This window comes from Pristis pectinata, chromosome 8 (genome assembly GCF_009764475.1).
Source record: "Pristis pectinata isolate sPriPec2 chromosome 8, sPriPec2.1.pri, whole genome shotgun sequence".
Taxonomy (NCBI): domain Eukaryota; kingdom Metazoa; phylum Chordata; class Chondrichthyes; order Rhinopristiformes; family Pristidae; genus Pristis; species Pristis pectinata.
The window spans coordinates 15,682,552-15,705,629 of NC_067412.1; the positions used below are offsets into that span (position 1 = coordinate 15,682,552).

The 23,078-nt window shown below is 38.5% G+C and overlaps 1 protein-coding gene across 4 annotated transcripts in view; it reads right to left on the reverse strand.

The window, feature by feature from the left end:
* rhbdl1 (rhomboid, veinlet-like 1 (Drosophila)) overlaps positions 1-22,056 on the reverse strand; it is a 155,564-nt gene extending 133,508 nt beyond the window's left edge. For 3 of the 4 annotated variants that reach the window (XM_052021846.1, XM_052021842.1, XM_052021844.1), the window contains exon 1: positions 15,976-16,242. Coding sequence is in view for 3 of the 4 variants with exons in the window: in XM_052021842.1 (XP_051877802.1) it covers positions 15,976-16,176 (201 nt within the window). In the remaining variant the exon portion in view is untranslated. Of the gene's footprint in view, positions 1-15,975; positions 16,243-21,961 lie in introns of those variants that run through there. The other variant, XM_052021843.1, reaches the window with a different exon arrangement.
* Positions 22,057-23,078: the final 1,022 nt, after the last annotated feature.

Consider the following 23,078-nt stretch of genomic DNA (forward strand, 5'->3'; position numbering starts at 1 on the left):
AATCACATGGACTAAGCGCAACTGATCGACAAGGTTGGGAGGCCCACTAGTTATCGGAAGATTAAAAACATTTCCCTTCCTCTTTCATTCTCCTTAACCCTACCTTTTGTTTCTATTCTCTATCTATAATAGGCTACTGTCAGCTTCATGAGTCTCTACATTCTGCTGTAAGCTTTTATGTGGCACCTTTTCACATGCATTTTGAAAATTCAAACATATTACATCAACTGGCTCCCTTTATCTATCTTAACAGTGACATCTCCAAACGGTTTTGATAAATATATTAAACACAATCTATTTTTCACAAAACCATGCTGACTCGGTCTAATCATGTTATGCATTTTTAAGTGCTCCATTATTACTTCCTCAATAAGGGATTCCAGTATTTTCCTGATGATGAATGATTGATTAACTAGTCCATTGCTTTCTCCACCCCCTTTATGAATAGTGGTGCTATATTTATTGTTTTCCAATTAGCTTGAACCTTTCCAGAATTTAGAGAATTTTGTAAATTGACAACCAATGCATTCACTACCACTTAAGTCATTTCTTTTAGAACTCTAAAATGTAGGCCATCAGAGTTGAGAATTTGTCAACTCTTAGTCCCATTAGTTTGCCTAATATTTTTTATGGAGTCATAGAACTCAGAAACAGACCCTTCGACACACTGAGTCCACGTCAACCATCAAGTATTCATTTACATTAATCCTACACTAATCTCATTTTATTGCCTCTGCATTCTTCTATTTATTTGTTTAGATGTTGTTAGCAAGGCCAGCATTTACTGTCCATCCTAATTGCTTTCTAAACAAAATGGCTTACTAAAGGGCAGCTAAGAGTCAACAACATCGCTGTGAGCCTGGACTAATCACTTTGCTTTTCTTTAGGTTTTTAAATTCCTCACTCTCTCGTCCTTTGGTGTCTATATCCTTTTGATATTCCTCTAGAGTCTTCTACTGGAAAAACAGACACCAAAAAAACCTCTCCGGCATTTCTTTACTCCCTATTAATTCTTTGTCTCAGCTTATGGTAGACAGCATTTGCTTTTCGCTACACTCTTCCTCTTGTACTTACTTGTGGAAGAGCCAACAATTGGTTTCTACTCTCCTTGTTAATTTTATTACTTATTTCTCACCCTATCAACATTTATTCATCCTTCGATCTAAAATTCTACTAAACCTCAGGTCAGCTGTTACTCTTTCCATTTTTGTAAGCTTTTCAATCTAATACCTTAACATTCTTAGTTAGACATGGTGGATCACTTTTCCCATTAAATCTTTATTTCCCAATGAAATGCACATTCATTGAGATTTATAGACGATTTCTCTGAATTTTCTCCAAACATTTTGATAGAAAATCAACTAGCAGGATACTTGCATCAATCTCCCCACTCATAGACATAGACATAGAGAACTACAGCACAGAAACAGGCCCTTCGGCCCATCTAGTCCATGCCGACCTGATCTTCTGCCTAGTCCCATCTACCTGCTCCTGGACCATATCCTTCCAAACCCCTCCCATCCATGTACCTATCCAAACCTCTCTTAAATGTTACAATGGAACCTGCACCTACCACTTCCACTGGCAGCTCGTTCCACACTCCCTCAGACTCCCTTTATGTATTTCACCTTTCACCCTAAACCTATGTCCTCTAGTTCTAGTCTCACCCAAGCTGAGGGGAAAAAGCCCGTATGCATTCACTCTATCTATACCCCTCATAATTTTGCATACCTCTATAAGATCTCCCCTCATTCTCCTGCGCTCCAGGGACTAAAGTCCTAACAAATTCAACCTTTCCCTATAACTCAGGTCCTCAAGTCCTGGCAATATCCTTGTAAATTTTCTCTGCATTCTTTCAAGCTTATTGATATCTTTTCTGCAGGTAGGTGACCAGAACTGCACACAATACTCTAAATCCGACCTCACCAACATCTTGTACAGCTTCAACATAACATCCCAACTCCTGTACTCAACGCCCTGATTTATGAAGGTCAAAGTGCCAAAAGCTCTCTTTATGACCCTACCTACCTGTGATGCCACTTTCAAGGAACTATGGATCTGTATTCCCAGGTCTCTCTGTTCTATCGCACACCTCAGAGCCCTACCATTCACTGTGCAAGTCCTACCCAGGTTGTCCTCCCATAGTGCAACACCTATAATTTGTCTTTTTGATTTAGAGCCAAAGTGGATAACCTCACACTTATCCACATTAAACTGCATCTGGTGTGAATTTGCCCACTCACCTAACTTATCTAAATCACATTGGAACTTCTTTGCGTTCTTCACATTCACCCTCCCTTTGCTTCGTCTGCAAACCTTAAGATGTCTCATTTAGGTCCCTCATCTGAATCGTTAATGCATATTGTGAACATCTGGGGACCAAGCACCGATCCCTGTGGCACTCCACGAGTCACTGCCCAGCACTCAGAAAATGACCTGTTTATTCATTTCCTCTCTTTCGGCCAGTTCCTGTTCTGTGCCAGTACAATTGCATGTGCTTCAATCTTATATACTAACCTTTTATGTGGCATGCTGGAGTTAAAATAAGACTTAGATTTAGGAACCCAGTACTATCACCAAAACTCAATAACCACTTTAAAAGGAACCTTCCAGCTTGGGATGGATAACTCAGCTGCTTCTTCGGGACTAATGAGTATAAGAAATTGCAAGATCCATGTGGAACATCAATGGCAAATTAAAGTGTGGATTTTAACAGTCTATCCACCTGCTTTTGTCTGGCAGTATTTTTGAAGCAAGACACAAGATGCTGGAGGAACTCAGCAGGTCAGGCAGCATCTATGGAGGGGAATGGACAGTTTACAATTTAAGTTGAGACGCTTCATCAGTCCATATGAAAGATCTCGACCCGAAACATCGACTGTCCATTTCCCTCCATAGCTGCTGCCTGACCCGCTGAGTTCCTCCAACCTCTTGTGTGTTGGTCCAGATTCCAGCATCTGCAGTCTCTTAAAATCCACCTCAAAGAAGCAGCTCAAATAACAAATGACAAGACCCATAAAGATTAGCATGTGCAAAGTTGTCAGATCATTAGAGATAGTCTTTTAATATGTTTAAATGTCTTCAAAACCAAATCACAGTCTTCAACCACATTCATTATCATAGAAATATAAAAAAGTGTAGCATAGGAGGTAGTCATTCAGCCAATCATACTTGTATCAGCTGAAGAAGGGAGTCATTCAGACTTCTTTCAGTTCCCAGCTCTTGGTCCACAGCTTTGTAAGTTATGGCATTTCAATTCTTTGTCCAAGTACCAGTTAAATCCAAGTACCAGTGAGGGTTTCTCCTTCCATCACCTTTAAGGCAGCAAGTTCCAGTATGCTTTGATTGTAAAACACTCAGCAACTCCTTGAATGCTTTCTGTTATTGACTGCTCTGCTAAAGGAAATAAGTTCCTTCCTCTTCACTCTATACAAGTCTCTTGTAACTCCATACAACACGTCTAAATCTTCCCCTCAGTCTCCTCTGTTCTAAAGAAAACAATTTTAGCTTTGTGAATTGTTCCTCAAAGCTTCTACAACCTCAGCAAATCTGTGCTAATCCTCCCCTGCAGTCTGTCCAGTGCTCTTTGTTACATTAGCATAACGTTCATTCAAATTACTTAAAAATGACCTTTCCTCAACAAATCCAAACTGCCTCACCTTCATTAATCAATTTCTTTCTCAATGATTATTTATATACCCCTCAGAACTATTTTTTCCAATTTACTTACTACCTGTAATTACTCAGACAATCCTTCCCTCCCATTTAAAACAATGGTACTTTATCTGTCTTTGTCCTTTGACTCTACTGTAGATAAAAGGGATTGGGTTGCTCAGAGCCTTTATTTCCTGCCTTGCTTCTCTTTAACAGCCTGGCATACATTGTATGTAGAGCTAAAGATGTACCTATTTAAACCCAATAATGCTTCTCCTTTATTTCTATCAGAAACTAGTATGCCCACATCATCCCCTTCTATAGTGAGAAAAAACTTGAAGAATTCAGTTAGAGATAACTTGTTTATTGAGGCAGAAGATGTGGTTACATTTTTGGTCTCTAATATGGCCTATGCTGCCTTTGTTATCTTCTTCACCTCTTGTATTTATTCCTTGGTTCTGACTGAAAAGTACAACATTCAATTTCAATATTTCAGCAAAACTTGACTAATACAGTACATCGAGTGTGGAATTTCCACTAATAGTAAACTACCACAATTGATGGCAAATATAATCACAGCACAGAGATAGTCAGAAATCATAACAGTTTAGGGATATATACATAAACCCCAAGCATCATTTCAAAAATAAGTCTTGCATTGAAATTTACTAGTTTGTAAATGAGCTTGATGCAGAAGCTTCTATATTGCCTAATAAGGTAAAAAATGAATAATTATATCTAAGCCATAGAATTGGCAATATAGTGCTATGGAAGTTACATTCAATGGTCCAGGCACACTCCCAGGCTATTTTGACTCATCATCACATCGGTCCAATTTACAACTAACTAAATTCTAATTCTATGGACTAATAATGAAAACATCAGAACAACCTTCTCCATCACATACATATTTCCTGTACATGCTACAGTCATTAATCAACAGATATTTTTTTTGATTTGCAAAGGCAAGTAATTTTTTTGGATGTAAAATACAATTAGCATAGTTTGCATAATGTCGAATTTAATGACAGCACATAAACAGAGGGCCTGCTGAATATCCTGATCTTTACAGTATGCTTCAATTTGACACTTTCATTCCCATAGACTATGATACAGTGAGCATCTAATTTACAACAACTTATTGCAGAAATACTTTGTTTCTACTTACAATAATTTTAGTGGCTGATATGCTGACTCAAGAAATTGTTTGAGACTGTTGCAATATTTACATCTATTGAGGTTTGAAGCCCTGCTTTTTTTTAAGTTATCTGCAAGTTATGCTAACATTTTACTATCTGCAAGTTTAATGACTAAAAAATAACAAGTCCCGTGAACTGCCATAGTAACTGTGCCCAAGTTTCTTAATAACATTCTATCCACCGAGTCTTGCAATAGGTCTAGAAATTCTATTGTGTTATGCTACATGATAGAATTTCACTGAAAAACCGATCATTAACTGTGATCGGAGACTTATTGTACTGATTTCAAAGTTTGCGAACTTCTGCTGGTTCCTCCATGCATATGATGCACAACACACAGAGGCACCTGTACATCCATAATGGCATCCAACAGTACACAAAACACATTTGAAAACCATTTCCCTACCCTCGGACCCAAAATCGTATCTGCACAGCAGCAATTATCCAAAGAAGGTAAAAAAAAGTACCCATTCAGGTATTCATCCTGATAGCTACCTTTGTGCACAGATGTATCAAGCCATGCAGAGACCGTGGGTGCACAATCACCCAGTGTCATTATGTGCTGAATTTCTCTCTGTCAGCTTTGCAAAGGATTTTGATGTAGAGTTCCATTCATGGTATATCACCTGTCCATTAAGTATGTGGAGAAGACACTGAATGCATGAAAAAGAGATAGTGGATCCTGTTCGATGATTCTCAGAGCATTAGTCAATCATCTGCAAAATGTCTCATTGCCAGAACCATCAAACAAATACCAAGATAGTTCATGTGCATCTCGAGTCTCATCACCACCACCCATTTCCATCAAGGTAGCTATACTGGAAATGAGATTGTCCTCTATCTCCTTCTGCAATGTGTATTTACCAAGGTCTGGAAAAAGACGTGGTGTTGAAGTTTATCACCTGCAGCTGCGAAACACAAGGCTATATTTCATAAACACCAACTGCTGCTGAAAGATTATCAACTTGGTGAAGAAATCCCTTTGGTCTACCCAAAATCTGCTGGTTGTCCAGTCCAAGGAGCTGTCCACAAGTGAATATTGCAGACTGGTGCATTCCAAGGTCCAAGGTGACAGGCTGAGGGATACACAGAAGCTTGGTGCAGCTGCTGCAAAGGCTGCAATTTAAGGCCCTCCCACCATTGAACACTGGGGGGGCTAGAACCCAGGTAAAAGCCCTCAGACTATCTGCTCAGCAAATATATATAAAGGAATGTCAAGCTGATTTAACGTAAATCTTGTAAGTACATGCAACCCCCACATCATGGGCATTACACTCCTAGAAAGCGGTCTGTATCGCAATTTTCCGTAATGCAAAGCTGCGTCGTCTGCACATTCATCAAGAAATGCAAGTCGAAAAAACATATATTTTGTGTTTATTTATTTTTTATTCTACTTAAATTCCACAAGAGTGAATCTTATTCAATATCTCAAATTTTTTGGGTTGTGATTTGTGAATTCCGTAAGGGCGAATTGAAGTTATGATACTCTGTAAGTGTCAGACCTTAAAATTACTCTGCCAATGTCAGCTACAAAACAGCTGCATAAAAGGCTACCTTGGAGGTGAGAGACAATGCAGCAGAGGGGGACACAGCAATTTCCTGTGTGTGTGGGCACCTTCACTCATTCACTTGACCTGGTCAACTCCCGTACCACTGCAATATCCGGTATGATCAAGGGACCAGAAATTGCAAGCAATTGAAAAACCTATATGATTACATCACAAGGATCCTAACACTTTAAAATAATAAATCTTTTGCACATCAACCTTCCAGCATGTGGTATATAACCATGCTGCAGTTTAGACTATACATCACCCTTTAGCCATTCTAAGTCTGTTGGTTTAAATTTAGCAGAAAAACAAAGTGGTAACTTAATTTGCAGGTGTGAAACTAATAGAATTTGAGCTAAGATTTAGTGATTTACCAGAAGACCCCGCTGATTAGAGGCTAAAGACCTCTATTGCCCTTCAGCAATCATTAGTTATGTCTCTAACAATTTTCAACCATTTACATTTTAATAAATCATCCAGTTCCAAAAGCAATACTCTAAAAATAAATCCAGTGCAGTCTCTACTCTAAACTAATTCATTTCTTCACCTATCTGAGATTCATTATTCTACTCTGCTCCCTTTACTGATCTCAGTTAGTAAAATAGGGAAGAATAAGCATTTCAGCTTGGCCTCCTGCGACAGGCTAACTGACATCCAAGGTTGTCTGTTACAATCAGTTCTAATTAAGAAAAGGCAGTGCTGCTGAAGAATCCACAGAAAATATATAGGACATAACAGGTAAATGCACGGGTGATATTTCCTCTAGCTGGGGCACCTAGAACAGTCTCATAACATGTGTATAGCCATTCAAGACAGAAATAAAGAGAAATTTCTTCACCCAGAAAGTGGTGAATCTTTGGAATTCTCTACCAAAGAGGGCTGTGGAGGCTCAGCCGCTGAGTACAATCAAGACAGATTTTTGTATATTAAGGGAATCAAGGGACATAGGTCAGTGCAGGAAAGTGGTGTTGAGGTCAAAGATCAATCTTGATCTCACTAAACATGGAACAGACTTTCCCATGTTCTTAAAAATGTCCTTCAAAATTATAAAATATATCGGGGAATAGTTTCACAGCCGAATTTTAACCTTCTAACCCCATTATTGCTAAACCTTCTCATATTAGAATTAAACCCAATTTTAAAAACACAAATGATTTACAAAGATTAGGACTAAAACTAATAAGACCTGGAAAAAATCTGAATCAGCTTTCTGCATTTCAAGTGTGATACATAACAGATGAGAACCATTTAGAGCCCCACAATACTGTAGAAACTAGGCCTATCCAAATATGCTCTTTTGACAGTAATCACTGCTTGAGGATTGCAAATCCAAGCTCTCAATTCCCATGCTGAAAAGTAGTGCAGAAAATCTTGATTTTATCTTCATCAAATTATGAAGTGCAAAAAATGTGTGCAAAAGGAGTTCATTTGCACACATTCTGTCAGTTGGAAGTGAAAGTAAAAGAACATGGATTGGCCGATGGGGAGAGACAAGGAGAATGAAGTAAACATTTAAAAAAATAGAGATGTTGCCCAGATAAAAGAAAGTTGTATGTAGGAAGAGAGTTTAACTCAAAAAAATCATTTAGAATAATCTCCGAATGGCAGGGAAAGGAAATTTTAAGAGAACAAAAGAAATAGAAAGCGGCAGTAGGCCATTTGGTCCCTTGCACTTGCTGTGTACTTTAATAAGATCACAGCTGATTAGTTATGTTTCTTTAAAGGTAGGATCCATTTGACTTGCAGTGAACTACCTTTGCTTAAGATGCATTGAGAACCCAGAAAGGAAAATCACACATTGTGAAGCAACAATACTGAAAGAAGATGGCATACTTTTACCTCAGTGCTACGTTCCTGTACTAAACACATATCCCTTAATTTACTAAATATCCAAAAATCTATCAATCCCCATCTTGAACAACTTCAGTGACTGAGTCTCCACAGACCTTTTGGGTGAGGATTCCAAAAATTCACAACCTTTTCAGTGAAAAAATTACATCTCATCTCAATACTGAATGGCCATCCTTTATTTTATAACTGTGTTTCATGAGATCCCAGGTTCTAGACACCCCAGTCAAGGGAAATATTATCTTTGTATTTACCCTCTCAAGGCCTATTAGAATTTTGTATGGTGGGATCTTGCAGATTTCCAATTCTTGATCAATAATTAGAGTATTTGGTGTTCACAGACACTGGTAGTCCTTTAGCTTTGAACCCAAGAAATATACACTTGGATGAACCATGATGACAAAAAGAGTCTGGGCTTTGCAGATGCTTAACTAAATGAAAGTAGAACAGTTTATCTGATTTGTATAATAAAAGGAATGTGAGGAAGAATCATAAGTTACAATATATGACAGGACACATTAAAAACAGAGGGTTGAAACTTTCAGAATAATAATGTGTAAATGATGCTTGTTGTTATTAATGTACAAATCAGTCAACTATGTAGTGAGCAAATGACCCCACAAATTGTGAATCGATGCATGTCATGGTTAGCTTCGCACTTAAACTCCCTTTCTGATTCATATTAAACATGAAGCAGAAAGGTGCCTAGCAATTAGTAACATAAGTGCTCCACATAACAATATGTTAATCTCTCTGGTTCAGAAAGTGAACAATTAAAGGTGTGCCGTCTTCTTCTTTTAGGTAGGTTATTGTTGCCTCACAAAATGTGTGATTTTCCTTTCTGGGTTCTCCATGCATCTTAAACATGGAGGATCTCAGGCATGTGCTCTGGCATCCAACGGTGTGCAACTTCTGTGATTTTCATGCACCCATGCTTCTCGCACAGAGAGGCAGACCACTCATGCAAAAGTAAGTTCACTGCATGTTAAATGGATCCTGCCTTTAAAGAAACATAACTAAGCTGCTGAGCAAAATGGGTAAAAATATTATTCCTAGTCTTTCAGTTTCATGAATAAACTAAAATGTTAATATGGAGTGGCTTAATACACACCAAAAGAAATGTGTTGTTTTGAGTTTATTATTGACTGTGAATGCTTCTTTTCAGTCTATTTCAGAGATCTCTAAATTCTGCTTAATCTCTCCTCATTGAACAATCTTGCCATTCTAAGATTCAGAATGAAGAGCTTTCTGAAAATGATATTTCTGTTTTTTTTTGTTGTGATTTGGCTATCTTGAAGCAGTGGTAAGCTCCCATTATTGTATGCACACTCTGTTGTAAGAAGTGCTATGGCCCCAATTTAAATCTTTGTGGTTGCAGGTAGACAGTCAAGGAAATTACCTTTCATAAAATTATCCTATCCTCTGGGCACCTGCCATTAATATGAATGGATCAGAATCCCTCCATCTAGGTGAAAACTCCAATGTGCACTTATAAAATGGGGTTATGTTCAACAAAATGAATTCATTCTGACCTACCATGATCACTGAGATTTATAAATTAGGATCAAAAAACTGCATCTATTCACCTCTGAGAAAATACGGACTTATACAGATTATTTCTGTGACTTCCTGCAGATACACAGTCTGCTTTTAATTTTCTGTTCCTCCTTCATGTATCTTTCCTCCTTTTGTTTGTACATAGATGACAGTACTTTCAGCTGCTCAGGCTCAATACAAAGAAAGGGGTACCTAGTTCTAGAAACTGGATTACATTGTGCTGATAAAACCGGGACAATGTGATCCAAAATACATGCAATCTCGTGTAAATCTTGTTAGCAATCACTTCCGAGTCATAGAGTTACGCAGCACGGAAACAGGCACATTGGCCCAACTTGCCCGTGCTGACCAAGTTGCCTCCCTTTGCTAGTGCCATTTGCCTACATTTGACCCATATCCCTTTAAACCTTTCCTATACATGAACCTGTACAAATGTCTTTTAAATTTTGTAACTGTGCCCGTCTCTACCACTTCTTCTGGCAGCTTATTCCATATACCACCACCCATAATGTGAAAAACTTGCCTCTCAGGTCCTTGTTAAATCTTTCCACTTTCACCTTAAACCTCTAGTTTTAGACCCTCCTACCATGGTAAAATGATAGTGACCATCCACCTTACCTATACCCATCATGATTTTATATATGATTTTACCTATACCATCATGATTTTCTGATGGAATCAGAACTACACACAATACTCCAGGATGAAATTACTTCAATACCACGTCCAATATTTTCCTAGCATCAGATGTATATCCAATTATATCAATTGTCATGCAACTCACATTTGAAGTCTTTCTGACATAGAGTTCCCTGTTTCAAAACAGAGCTATCATTTAGCAGTTACAATAAAAAAAGGAGCATAACCTATTAAGTTTAAATGCCATTTAAAAGCCCACTCAACTCACAATGGGATACTTGAAAAAGCAGCTCCAAAACTCACTGGAGACAGCTCACACACCTCCCAATGTGCTCAAACAAGAATAGTATTTCTTGGAGAATTTAACTACAGAGAAGCTCATTTAATGGGTGCCTCTGTTTTTTCTGCATATGAGGAAGAGATCCCTCTCCTCAAACCTGGTAAAGTGCTGTGTCTAAGAGTGCACTTCTCCTGTCTGTATGGCCTTCCTCCTGGCAATTTTTGCATGAAAGGAGAATGGTCTCTCTCTTGTACATTTGTAGACTAAGTGTGAGAGTTAACTATTTATGGGGAGGTGGAGGGGATTGTGGTACTTATGGATGGAGAGTGTGTATGTACACAGGTGAAGGGCTGTGTGTGCACGCACAGGTGGAAGCTTTTCCAGTTTGTACATATGTGTATATGCACTTGCAGATGGAAGATGTGTGTATGTACTTGTGTGGATGGTGTAATATGGTGTGTGTGTGGGTGTGAGAATTAGCTTTAAACAGCAGTGATTATTGAACACTGAGGTTACCTTGACTAATGTGATAATGTCATGATATTTTTTCCAACACTGCTCTTTTTGTCTCTGGATTATGTTTCCAGATGTGTATCTCATTCACCAGAACCCTAATGTTTTTCCTCAGAGAACCTAGGTGCTTTATCCATGCCCTCTCTAGCCATTCTCTCCTCTAAAGCAACCATAGCATGTGTTGTTGCTGTCTGGCTGTCAACAAGACTTTATCTGTTTCTTTAAGGGCTGAAGCTTTCCTCCGATTGCTTCGCAGCAAAGTAGAAGCAGCTGCAATAAATTGAGAGTGCTATTATGCAACCAAAACAGCTCACAATTTTTACTGAGTGGAAAACACTTTAATGCTATTGCACACTTATTTGCAACCATTCTCTTCTTGGGGTTGTCCAACTTTGATGCTAGCACAACACACAGCAATGTTTTAGACCACCAATAAAGGTGAAATCCAATTTCTAGGCACATTTGCTTCTCCATCATCTCCTCATTAAGGACTACTTCCAAAACCAAACTTTCTTTCCTTTGTTGGTTCAGAACATATAAATTGCTTGGCAACAGGACAGATAAAGGTCCATTAAATGTGCCATTTACTTACAAGCAGTAGCATGCTACAATAATAATAAAATTGTTGACTAATTGTGGAAATAAATCTCTAACAACTAGTCTACTACCTCCAATGCAAGACATGAGGTGAAGGAAATCACAGTAATAGGAAGCATTGAGAACTACAGATCCAAAGTTACTTCTTCCACCCAAGCATGCTACACTTACTGTACATCAGACCACAAGTTATCTGTACACTTATTTTTAAGATACTACTTTTTGGAAATATATCGGTCTGATTTTGATTTGAATCAAATTAGCATCACCTACTTTTACTGTTACCAAAGGGAGGGAAGTGAAGCCCACATAGGTATCCCAATGCTGCTTGCCAGCTTGAACACTATGTATTATTTGGAGCTGCCAGGTAAATTACTATCACAGTCACAATCGAAGCACAGGGCTACAGTGGCTCAGGTTCTTCTGTATCAAAAATCTAACCAAATCATTTAGTTTTGGGGGATCTCTTCTCTTTCATAGCAAATGGAATCTATCAAAGCCTGCTCTGATCTTAATCTTAAAATCATATCTAGGTTCTCCTTATGTTTTAGGATTCTGATTTCCATGGAGTTGGCTGCACTGCAGCTATTAATTGGGTGGTAAAGCTATTCATTCCCTTTCTGTGGCCATTAACACCCTATTAACACCAGATGAAAGCATTCCATTTCCACTATTCTGGACAAGGTGAAACAATTCACCATCACCTAGTTTATCTTGTCCCCTTAGAATCCCCAAAGTAGCAATGGTAAAAAGCCACTCAACTCTCTTATAGCAACATGTTCAATTTATCACAATTCATTCGCTCCATTATTCTAGCTGCCCAGATTTGAATATTCTCTAGAACTACATATACTTACTCTACTCCACAGATCAGAAATCAACAGAGTAGAATCATACTTTATAAAGTGACATGATCACCATTATATTAGCTTAATTTAGCACAGACCAAAATCTGAACGGGTTTATTCACTTTTGCAACAGTTTCAATGTATTGTCAACCAGGAATCTCAAATGTCTTTATTGTTCCATACAGATCATTTCAATTTTAAGGAATAATCCCTTCCTATTGCTTTTTCTTTGTTCCCAAATTCTGTCAATACCTTTCTTGATTAAAATTATTGACATCCATATATTCAATTCCAAAAAAAATTAGAAAATTCTCCTTTACCTTATCCAGTTCAGCTTGTGGTATACTCACTTTCTACTCTCTGAAAATTTAGTCATACTGCTTGGGATTCCTAGTTCTATTCCTTATTTTGAAATCACCTTTGGAATGTAGATTGGCGCATTTCTTCCCATGCTAAAATGCAGTATTCTTTTTAGTGACTTCAGATAGATAAGCTTTATACTGAAAAAAACACATGTATCAGCCTAGACTGTGCTCCATAGGTACAATCCAAAAATTGCACCTGACATTTGCTCAACGACGCATCCGTTTTGCTTGTGTCAAACCATACCACCACCTACATATCTTCCCTACTGGCTCAGATCAGCAGAAACAATGGGAGACCAAAATACCAAACACACATCTGTATGGTTTTCCTTTGAATTTCAAAGCATTCATTCGTGCACATCTGGCACAGCATTTTCAAGAGCCTGCAATTGACTTAGCTTCTAAATTTTTAATGTAGGTTCTATTTTGACATAAAAATATTTTAAAAGAAACAAAATGGAGCAGGTGTCAGGATATTTTTCTTTTAAAGAATCCTCAAAAAATTGCAATTAAAAGTCAAGAGAAATTATTATTTTTTCTTGCTGTATCTGAAAATTTAGACAGTGTTAAATAACCAATAAACAGGGACAATTTATGGGATACTTACATTTGAGTATCAAAGACATGTTTGAACAAAAGAAGATTTGTTGAAACACTTAATGGATGGCCATAAAGGATTAAGGAGAGTGAATGTGTCGTGGAACATATATACAAAACAAATACACTCAAAATTTTGCAATTTAAGTCACAATTTGTTTGTGCCCATTTTACATGTGTGTTTGAGCCCAAATGCAGAAGAATTGATGGGCTGTTAAGTTTAATAAAAGTGAAGTCTTTGCCTTGGGTATGCAGCTACAAATCTCACATCTGGGATTTATCCAGAAATGATATCGCTGTGCAAAATGTTTCGTCTTCATGTCACATGGTCCAGAACTACTGATAAAACACAGCCTGCATAATGAGTTAGAAGTAATGGGACGTACAATAACATTTTAATTTATTGACAATTTTTTTAATAATTGGGATATTTTGATGTATCTTGGCACCAACTTAGGATTTTGTTTAAAAGGAAAGCAAACAAATTTCTTACTTCAATTCCAGCTATTGACCGCAACCAACTAGAAGGAAAATAGCAGCAGGTACATGAGAGGACCATTAACTCCAAGTCACACGGCATCCTAGTGGGATATATATATATATTGCTGTTTCATAACCATTGCTCGTTCAAAACCCTGGAACTCCCTAGCAAACAACATTGTTAATATCACATGGATTATAATCATTCATGACGGCTGTCCAACACCAATATCACAAGGGCAACTGATGATGCTGAACTTGCCTGTGATACCTATGTCCTAAGAATGAATATTACAAAAATGATAAACATTCCAATGATCACCTTTCATTTATTATTGTAATCCAGAATTATAACAAACCAAGTCAATTCCCTGACATTCCCATTCCAAAAGATTTCAACAGGCAAAGTAATTTCCCATAAACTCTCTGTGTAAAATTTCTTTGGACTAAATCAGAATTCATTCACTTCCATAACACAGAAATCCAATTTACCAAATTACTTCTTATTCATTCACATTCCAAGGAACTAGGATTGGCCAAGTGGCTTTTTTATTCATTATTATCGTTACACACAATTTCTGATTGAGGCATTGCTATCAGAACATAACTCTGATTGCAGAATAAAACATTCCCCAATTACCCACCTATGTAATAGCTTGCTGAAAAATATCAGGCCAGAACATGTCAGTCATCTTTCACACATTGACAGTCCTTGTAAAAATTGTACAATGCATAATCAGGCATTCAAAAATAGAATCAGTTGTAGCATCAGTGATTAAATGAACCAAGATACATGGATTACAAATTCCTTTTAAAACAATCATTTCAAGCATAATATTTCTTGGAAGACAGTATTTTTTTACGACGATCAGCAATTGCTGTATTAATGAATCTTTTAGCATAACATTTCTGACACTTTAATCCAGAGCTGAAGGAGTCATAAGATCACTTAACTTGTGGCTTGGTTAGTCTAATTTGTATGTTTTGTTAAATTACCATTGGCATGGCCCTCTTCTTGAAGCAATACAAAACAGTAATATATAATGCACTGTAAAGATTGTAAGGTAAAATTAAGGAAAAAAACAGTCATGTATGGGAATTTAGAGTTAACAAGCATGAGTTATAATAAATAGGCATCAGGGTAATAGGCAGAGTCAGGTTTTTCTTAAATTCTGTTTAATTTCATAAAAACTCTACCCATTTGCTAATATAGAAGGCACCTTACAATTGAATAAAGCCTCATTTACAAGCAATGCCAAAATAGTATTAAGAGTTTGAGAGTCCTCAGCCTATTCTCAGTGGGGGTCTGCATTTCACTGGTCTTCTGCTCAAAATTCTCTCCATCAGTCTGCTGCTTCACTGGATTCTCATTTTTTGTTTTCACTTTCTGATTCCTTTCTCTTTTCTTATCTATAGCCCTTATTTTTCATTCCCTTCTTAAGTTGTTTTAATTCCTCACATCAATGACCTTTTCCCTTTCTTTTAAATTTAGTGTTTTTCTTTTTCATAATTTTCTAATTCAGGACATCCCTCCTCTGTTTACCTCCTCCCGTCTCCCTTCTGGGTAAAGTCCAGTTGGTTTAATAATTTGGTCTCTGACTTCCCTCTTACTTTTGATTTTTCTAAGTCGCCTCCTGCTTTCCTACATTTTTGCATTTACTCCCCTCAGCTTCAGTGTCACGTTGCCCTGAAATTAGCTAATTATTGAATCAGACAGATAAAATGTAAAAGGCCATATAAAATGTGGATTGTGATTCATTAGTATGAGACGGCTTTCATGGTAATGAAAGATGAGAACTCTGGAACAGGATGATCCAAGTCTGGGAGAGTGACTAAAGACATACTGACCTGCTCCTGTATGAGCTGAAGCAGAGAGCTCCTATCCATATACAACCTTGAGCTTGCTGCACACACACCAGGCAAGAATTCTCTGCCTCTCCCAGCACTCAGATAGAAGCACAAGCACTCACAGGCACTGAGGAGAGCTTGCAAGGCAGTACCGATCCCGATCCAGGCCCTCTCTGCACAATGTCCTTCAATAGCCAACATCTACACAACAGAATGCCAACAAGCTCCTAGAAGAGGTGCAGCCAATCATGTCCAAACAAATATAGAGTGAATGACATGGCTCGAACGTTCACTGTAGGATTTTTCACACAGCTGCTGCCTCAGTAGCTCCCTCTGATGAAAGATGGTGGGCCCTGCCCGAACATAATTACACTTACAGCACTGATACAGGGACCTACAGGCACACTGCTGCTCTGCAGAGAAACGGAGAGATATACAGCATCTTAAAGACTTCAATATTAACCCTTTCCAAGCTTCAATATCTTTCATAAGCCTTCTCTATGAAATTGCTGGCATTATGCTGCTTAATTAATCTTCTAACCAATTATAGATAATTCCTAAAATCTATATTTTTTTAAAAAATGGTTCTTATTCCCCTTTCCCTCTTTTTAGTGCCTCTACATCAAACCAAATCAAGGAGAAAATCTGGTGACCTCTTCTGTCCTTTAAAAGCACCTCCTCATTATCAGAATGAATAATTTGGTGGAAACAGGAGACCTATCTCAAGATGTTACAGGGTTTAGGACTAATGCCATGCTTCATTGACAGACTGGTGAGATCTTTCAGCCCATCACACATTGCATTTCAACCATAGTACTCCTTTTTACGTGCATTTTGCAACAACTAACTTCAGTATTAAATCATTCCAGGCTCATGCAATTGTTTATTAATCATCGCCAGTTGTCCTTTGATAAAAGAATGATATCTACTATATCTACTGTCTTCCTTGCTCTCTAAATTTACATTCAGCTGATAATATGATTACTATCAGCCTTGCCGAAGTCCTGATTGGGATTTTTTCAGTAAATGACAACAAACCAAAATTCCTTATTCTATAGTGAAATGCCTTTATTTAAGGTGGAGATTTTATAGCAATTTTGATGTAACAGCTGACACAACGATCACCTTTCCTTTCCATCTACACCACTGTAGAATGAGATAACCCTTCCTTTATATCACAACTGTTCCAGTGGGCAATTCAACAAAAACTATACCATGAGAAATAACTTCTCATGAATGATCAGTTCACTTCCCTGACTGCAGCCATTGTCTCAGTAGTGGTCTATCAGCATGTTTTGGGGGTGGGGCGGGGGGGGGGGGGTTGTGGTGGAAGGAGTTCCACTCTCCTGACGGCAGTAACTTTGTGGATGAGAGGTCTCACTTCAAGGTATTTTCATATTCCCTCTCCCTTAGCCAAGAACACTTCAGTGTTATCTCCTGTCGTTCCTGTCCCAGCTATTACAACTTTAATATTATAAAATCATAATTATAAATTGCATGCCAGGTATTAAAGTATAATTTCAATTGCTACAACTGGTTATTTCAACATTTGGATTATGAAAGAACTGTTCCGTAGAATTATACATTTACAACAGGAGCACATTTTAAGTAATAAGACAATTTTTAAATTTCAAATACCCTTGTTGAAACAAGCTAGCTTGCATCAATATTCTAAAATAATTGAGGACAAAACCCAGATGAACAGGGAACAGTCTTTTACGTCAGTATTAGCAAGGGTAGCTCTTTGGATATGCAAATTTCTCAGGTGGGCTGAGTTGTTGACTCCTTATTGTTGTTCTCTTTCTCATAATGTCACTTGACTACAGCTTCTTTTGAAGGAAATCCTCACGAACAAGAAACTGAGGAAAATATTCAAAAATTGGGAACAATGGTTGTGCTCCAGATTAGGAAGCATTTGTCACACTTATGGGGGGAAGGTAATGTAGAGCATGATTGTACTTTCATTGGATTCCCCTCCCTCCCTCTGCCACACACAGACACAGACAGACAGACAGACACACACACACACACCATAGCAATGCCTGCAGATAGAGTGCCAGACTATACCTACATTAACAGGATGGATGGCTGTGCCGGCCATGTACAGTCAGTGACATTTTCCATGAATAGGCTGAAATACTGTACCTCTCCTCATCATGCCTTGAGAGAACCAAGCTTAAAGCTCTGAATTTAGGCTGTGGTCTATGAGAAAGAGAATAGCAGTAAGAAATCAACAACTCAGCCCACCCGAGGAATTTGCATATCCAAAGAGCTACCCTTGCTGATACTGACGTAAAAGACTGTTCCCTGTTTGTCTGGGTTTTGTCCTCAATCATTTTAGAATATTGATGTGAACTAGTTTGTTTCAACAAGGGTATTTAAAATTTTAAAGTTGTCAAAATTTCAAAGTTGTTCCTATACAGGGAACACTGTCATTACGAATATACAAAATCTTTATTAGTCACATGTACATTGAAACAGACAGTGAAATTCATCTTTTGTGTAGAGTGTTCTGGGGGCAGCCCACAAGTGTCACCACACTTCCGGCGCCAACATAGCATTCCCACAACTTCCTAACCTATACGTTTTTTTAGAATGTGGGAGGAAACTGGAGCACCCAGAGGAAACCCACACAGACACAGGGAGAATGTACAAACTCCTTACAGACAGCAGCCGGAATTGAAACTGAGTCGCTGGCGCTGTAATAGCATTACGCTAACCACTACACTACTGTGCCTGACGTACTGTACCATACACTACCGCACCGTGTATTAGGGCAACTGTCTTGCTATCAGAGGCAAAGAATCTGGGTGAGACAATGCTGTTGGTACTACTCTAGGTACTGATGATGGCTTTGATCTGTCACTCATATTTCACAGCTATGGATGAGAAGGGATAACCACTGCATTGTGAACATGACCTGAGTTTACATCCATTGATCTCTATCAGTAAAGGCACAACAAACTAGTTTTCTGAAGGATGTCCTTACACAGCCAACTGTTTAGGAGAGATGGGAACTGCTTGAAAACTTCCAGAGATTCTTCACCAAAGGCAATTTAAGGGGAGAGGACACTCAGCTCTGGAGCATCTGGACAGTAAGGACACTTAGACTATTGTTTATTGACTACAGCTCTGCCTTCAATACAATAATCCCAAGCAAGCTTGTCACCAAACTCAGAGACCTAGGACTCAACATCTCCCTCTGTAACTGGATCCTTGACTTTCTAACAAACAGACCGCAATCAGTGAGGAAAGGCAGCAATACATCCAGCACGATTATTCTCAACACTGGTGCCCCACAAGGCTGAGTCCTCAGCCCTCTACTCCCTATACACTCATGACTGTGTGGCCAGATTCTGCTCTAACTCCATCTACAAGTTTGCAGATGATACCACCGTTGTAGGCCGTATCTCAAACAGCGATGAGTCGGAGTACAGGAAGGAGATAGAGAGCTTAATGGAATGGTGTCATGACAACAACCTTTCCCCCAATGTCAACAAAACAAAAGAGCTGGTCACTGACTTCAGGAGAGGGGGCAGTGTACAGGCACCTGTCTACATCAATGGTGCTGAGGTCGAGAGGGTTGAGAGCTTCAAGTTCCTGGGAGTGAACATCACCAACAGTCTGTCCTGGTCAAATCACGTAGATGCCACGGCCAAGAAAGCTCAACAGTGCCTATACTTCCTCAGGAGGCTAAAGAAATTTGGTTTGTCCCCTTTGACTCTCACCAACTTCTACTGATGCACCATAGAAAGCATCCTATCTGGATGCATCACCGCTTGGTACGGCAACTGCTCTGCCCAAGACTGCAAGAAACTGCAGAGAGTTGTGGACACAGCCCAGCTCATCATGAATACCAGCCTCCCCTCCTTGGACTCTGTCTTACCTCTCGTTGTCTTGGTGAAGCAGCCAGCATAATCAAAGACCCCACCCACCCAGGACATTCTCTCTTCTCTCCCCTTCCACCAGGTAGAAGATACAGGAGCCTGAAGGCACATACCACCAGACTTAAGGACAGCTTCTACCCCACTGTGATAAGACTATTGAACAGTTCCCTTATAAAATGAGATGGTCTATGACCTCGCGATCTACCTTGTTGTGACCTTGCACCTTATTGCACTGCACTTTCTCTGTAGCTGTGACACTTTACTCTGTACTGTTATTGTTTTTACCTGTACTACATTAATGCACTCTGTACTAACTCAATGCAACTGCAATGTGTAATGAATTGACCTGTATGATCGGTATGCAAGAAAAGTTTTTCACTGTACCTCGGTACAAGTGACAATAATAAACCAATACCAATACAGCGACAAGTTGGTGATGCACCTTAACCTTCCTAATTGTAAGGGAGATCCAGGCTATGTTAGGTAGCTGAGAACAGGTTTTAGTTGCATTTCATATTGGCTTCATTAAGCAAATATTAAAATCCTGAATGTCACTGATACCACTCTTGGTAGTCTTTGTTTAGGAATGAAAATACCACAGGATAAAGAGTCGACCATCCATTTCAGTGCTCAATCCCAAATCCAGGTGGAAAGCAACCATGATAGAACTAAAATTAAAATGCAGATAGAAAGGTTTGGCACGTGAGTCTAGCATGGATGGCAGATGCTTTTGTTGCAAAGTAGGGTGACTATCATTCCATTGTGAGAAAGGTTAAATTTAATGAACAACCAATATTAGATAGTAGTTTTCATAAGACTTCATGATTGATAGTGTCAAAGCATTGGTTAGATCAATGAATACCATGAACAAGTTTATCAGAACTATGTATAGGTTGATACATTCCCCAAGAAAACTACCGCAGCTGGAGTTCACATCTTGAAGTTGGCTTTACATTGCTCACACCCATCACTTTTGAAATGCCATATGCTTCCTCTCAGGTAAGCTTGAAGGCAACTGTAGCAGACTAATGTAGTGTCATTTTCTTTTATGTTTTTGCATATGTTAGGAGAGAAAAGCATGTGGAACATAAAGCAGCTTAAGAACTAAAACTCATTATTGCTATTAACAGCTGGACCCTATGATTATTCGACCTACTGGCCAGAAAATCCAGGGCAAAAATCAACTTGTTCAATACCTAATGCAAACAGGTTATTTAACTGATTTTCCAAACACGGTGTATGTAATGTTGTGAATTATATAAAAATACACAATGCAATGTTATACACATTGAGAAATGATCCATTCAAGCTCGATTTGGTATGCACTAATGGATGACATTTTGAACCAGCAGTTACCTTCTTATTCACGTACATGCAAGTACACTGCTTTATTACAGCAGCTGCAGACCAACTTAAAATGGAATCAAAATACATCCTCACAACAAGGGTACAAAGCCTCAAGGTCTGATATTATTATACTCAGTTCCAGCAGGGAAGACTTCATACTCAAGTGTCCAGTAAACATCATTTCATGTGCTTATAAACACACAGTACAAATACAGAACACATTATGGCATCAGCTGCACTTGACCCCTCATGATAGAAATGACACAGGAGGTAGCACATTTTCATCTTGTAAAGGGCATTAGAATCGTATCTATTTTTATGAAACCTATTGGCACCTGAAAAATGGGCAATGTACAGTCAAATATTATTTCTCTGTGCTTTAAGTTTCTACAACACTGTTTTTCATTTGTGAATGCAGATAAAAACCTGTGCCTACATTCTAAGCCTTAAGATATGGTGAGAAAACTCAAGCAGTAGGTTAGAGCTCCCAGCATAAATTTGTGCTGCCAACTTTCAATATTTATGATGGAAAGCACAACAGGCTATTTACAAAGCACACCTGGACTTGTTGTTTGTAAACCTTGCCATCACCAACAGTAAGTTTTCTAGAGGAAAAGGGTTTAAGGTAATGAAAGCAACTAGAACTTATTTTTGTACAAAAGATCAAACATAAGTTTTAAAGCATATGTGATAAAATAATATTTTCCCTGATTATTTTCCATTACTTAATTTTAAATAGCAGTTTTAAATACCTGACAGCTTCCAGATGGTACCTCCATTGAAAGTTGGCAGTAAAAAAGTTCAATGTTGGTCCTTCAAGTCTTCTGCCAGTACTGTTGGAATCCTGGAAAGGATATAACATAGAAGAAAGAACAGAGAACAGTACAGTACAGGAACAGGCCCTTCAGCCCACTATGTCAGAGCCGACCATGATGCTAATCTAAACTAATCCCATCTGCCTGCATTTAGTTCATATTCCTCTATTCACTGTCCTTTGAATTGTCATTTTAAATGCCTCTTAAATGTTGCTATAGTATCTACTTCAACCACCTCCCCTGGCAGTGCATTCCAGGCACCTACCACTATGTACAAACATGCCTTGCAAATCTCCTTTAAACTGTCCCCCTCTCACCTTAAACCCATGCCCTCTAGTATTTGAAATTCCCATCCCGGGAAAAAGACTGGTGATCCACAATATCTATGCCTCTCATAATTTTATATACTTCTATTAGGTCGCCCCTCAGCCTCCCACATTCCAGAGAAAACAATCCGATATATAAATGATTTACATAAATTACTCATTTATATTAGACATTTATATAAAATGATTTGGATGAGAATGTACAAGGCATGGTTAGTAAGTTTGCAGATGACACTAAAATAGGTGGTATCATAGGCAGTGAAGAAGGTTATCAATAATTACAGGGGATTTTGATCAGCTGGATAAGTGGGCCAAGGATGATGCTGGCTTTTACCAGTCAGGGTACTGGGTATAAGAGTTGGGATGTTATGTTGCAGATGTACGAGATGTTGATGAGCCTGCACTTGGAGTATTGCGTACAATTCTGGTTACCTTGTTATAGGAAAGACATCATTAAGTTGGAAAGAGTGCAAAGATTTATGAGAATGTTGCCAGGACTTGAGGGCCTGAGTTATAGGGAGAGGCTTGGCAGGCTAGGATTGTATTCCTTGGAGTGTATTAGACTGAGGGGTGACCTTATGGAGGTGTAGAAAACCAAGAGAGGCATAGATAAAGTGAATGCACACAGTCTTTTTCCCAGGGCTAGGGAATCAGGAACTAGGTTTAAGGTAAAGACTTAAAAGGGACCTGTGGGGCAATTTCATCACTCAGAGGCTGGTGCATATATG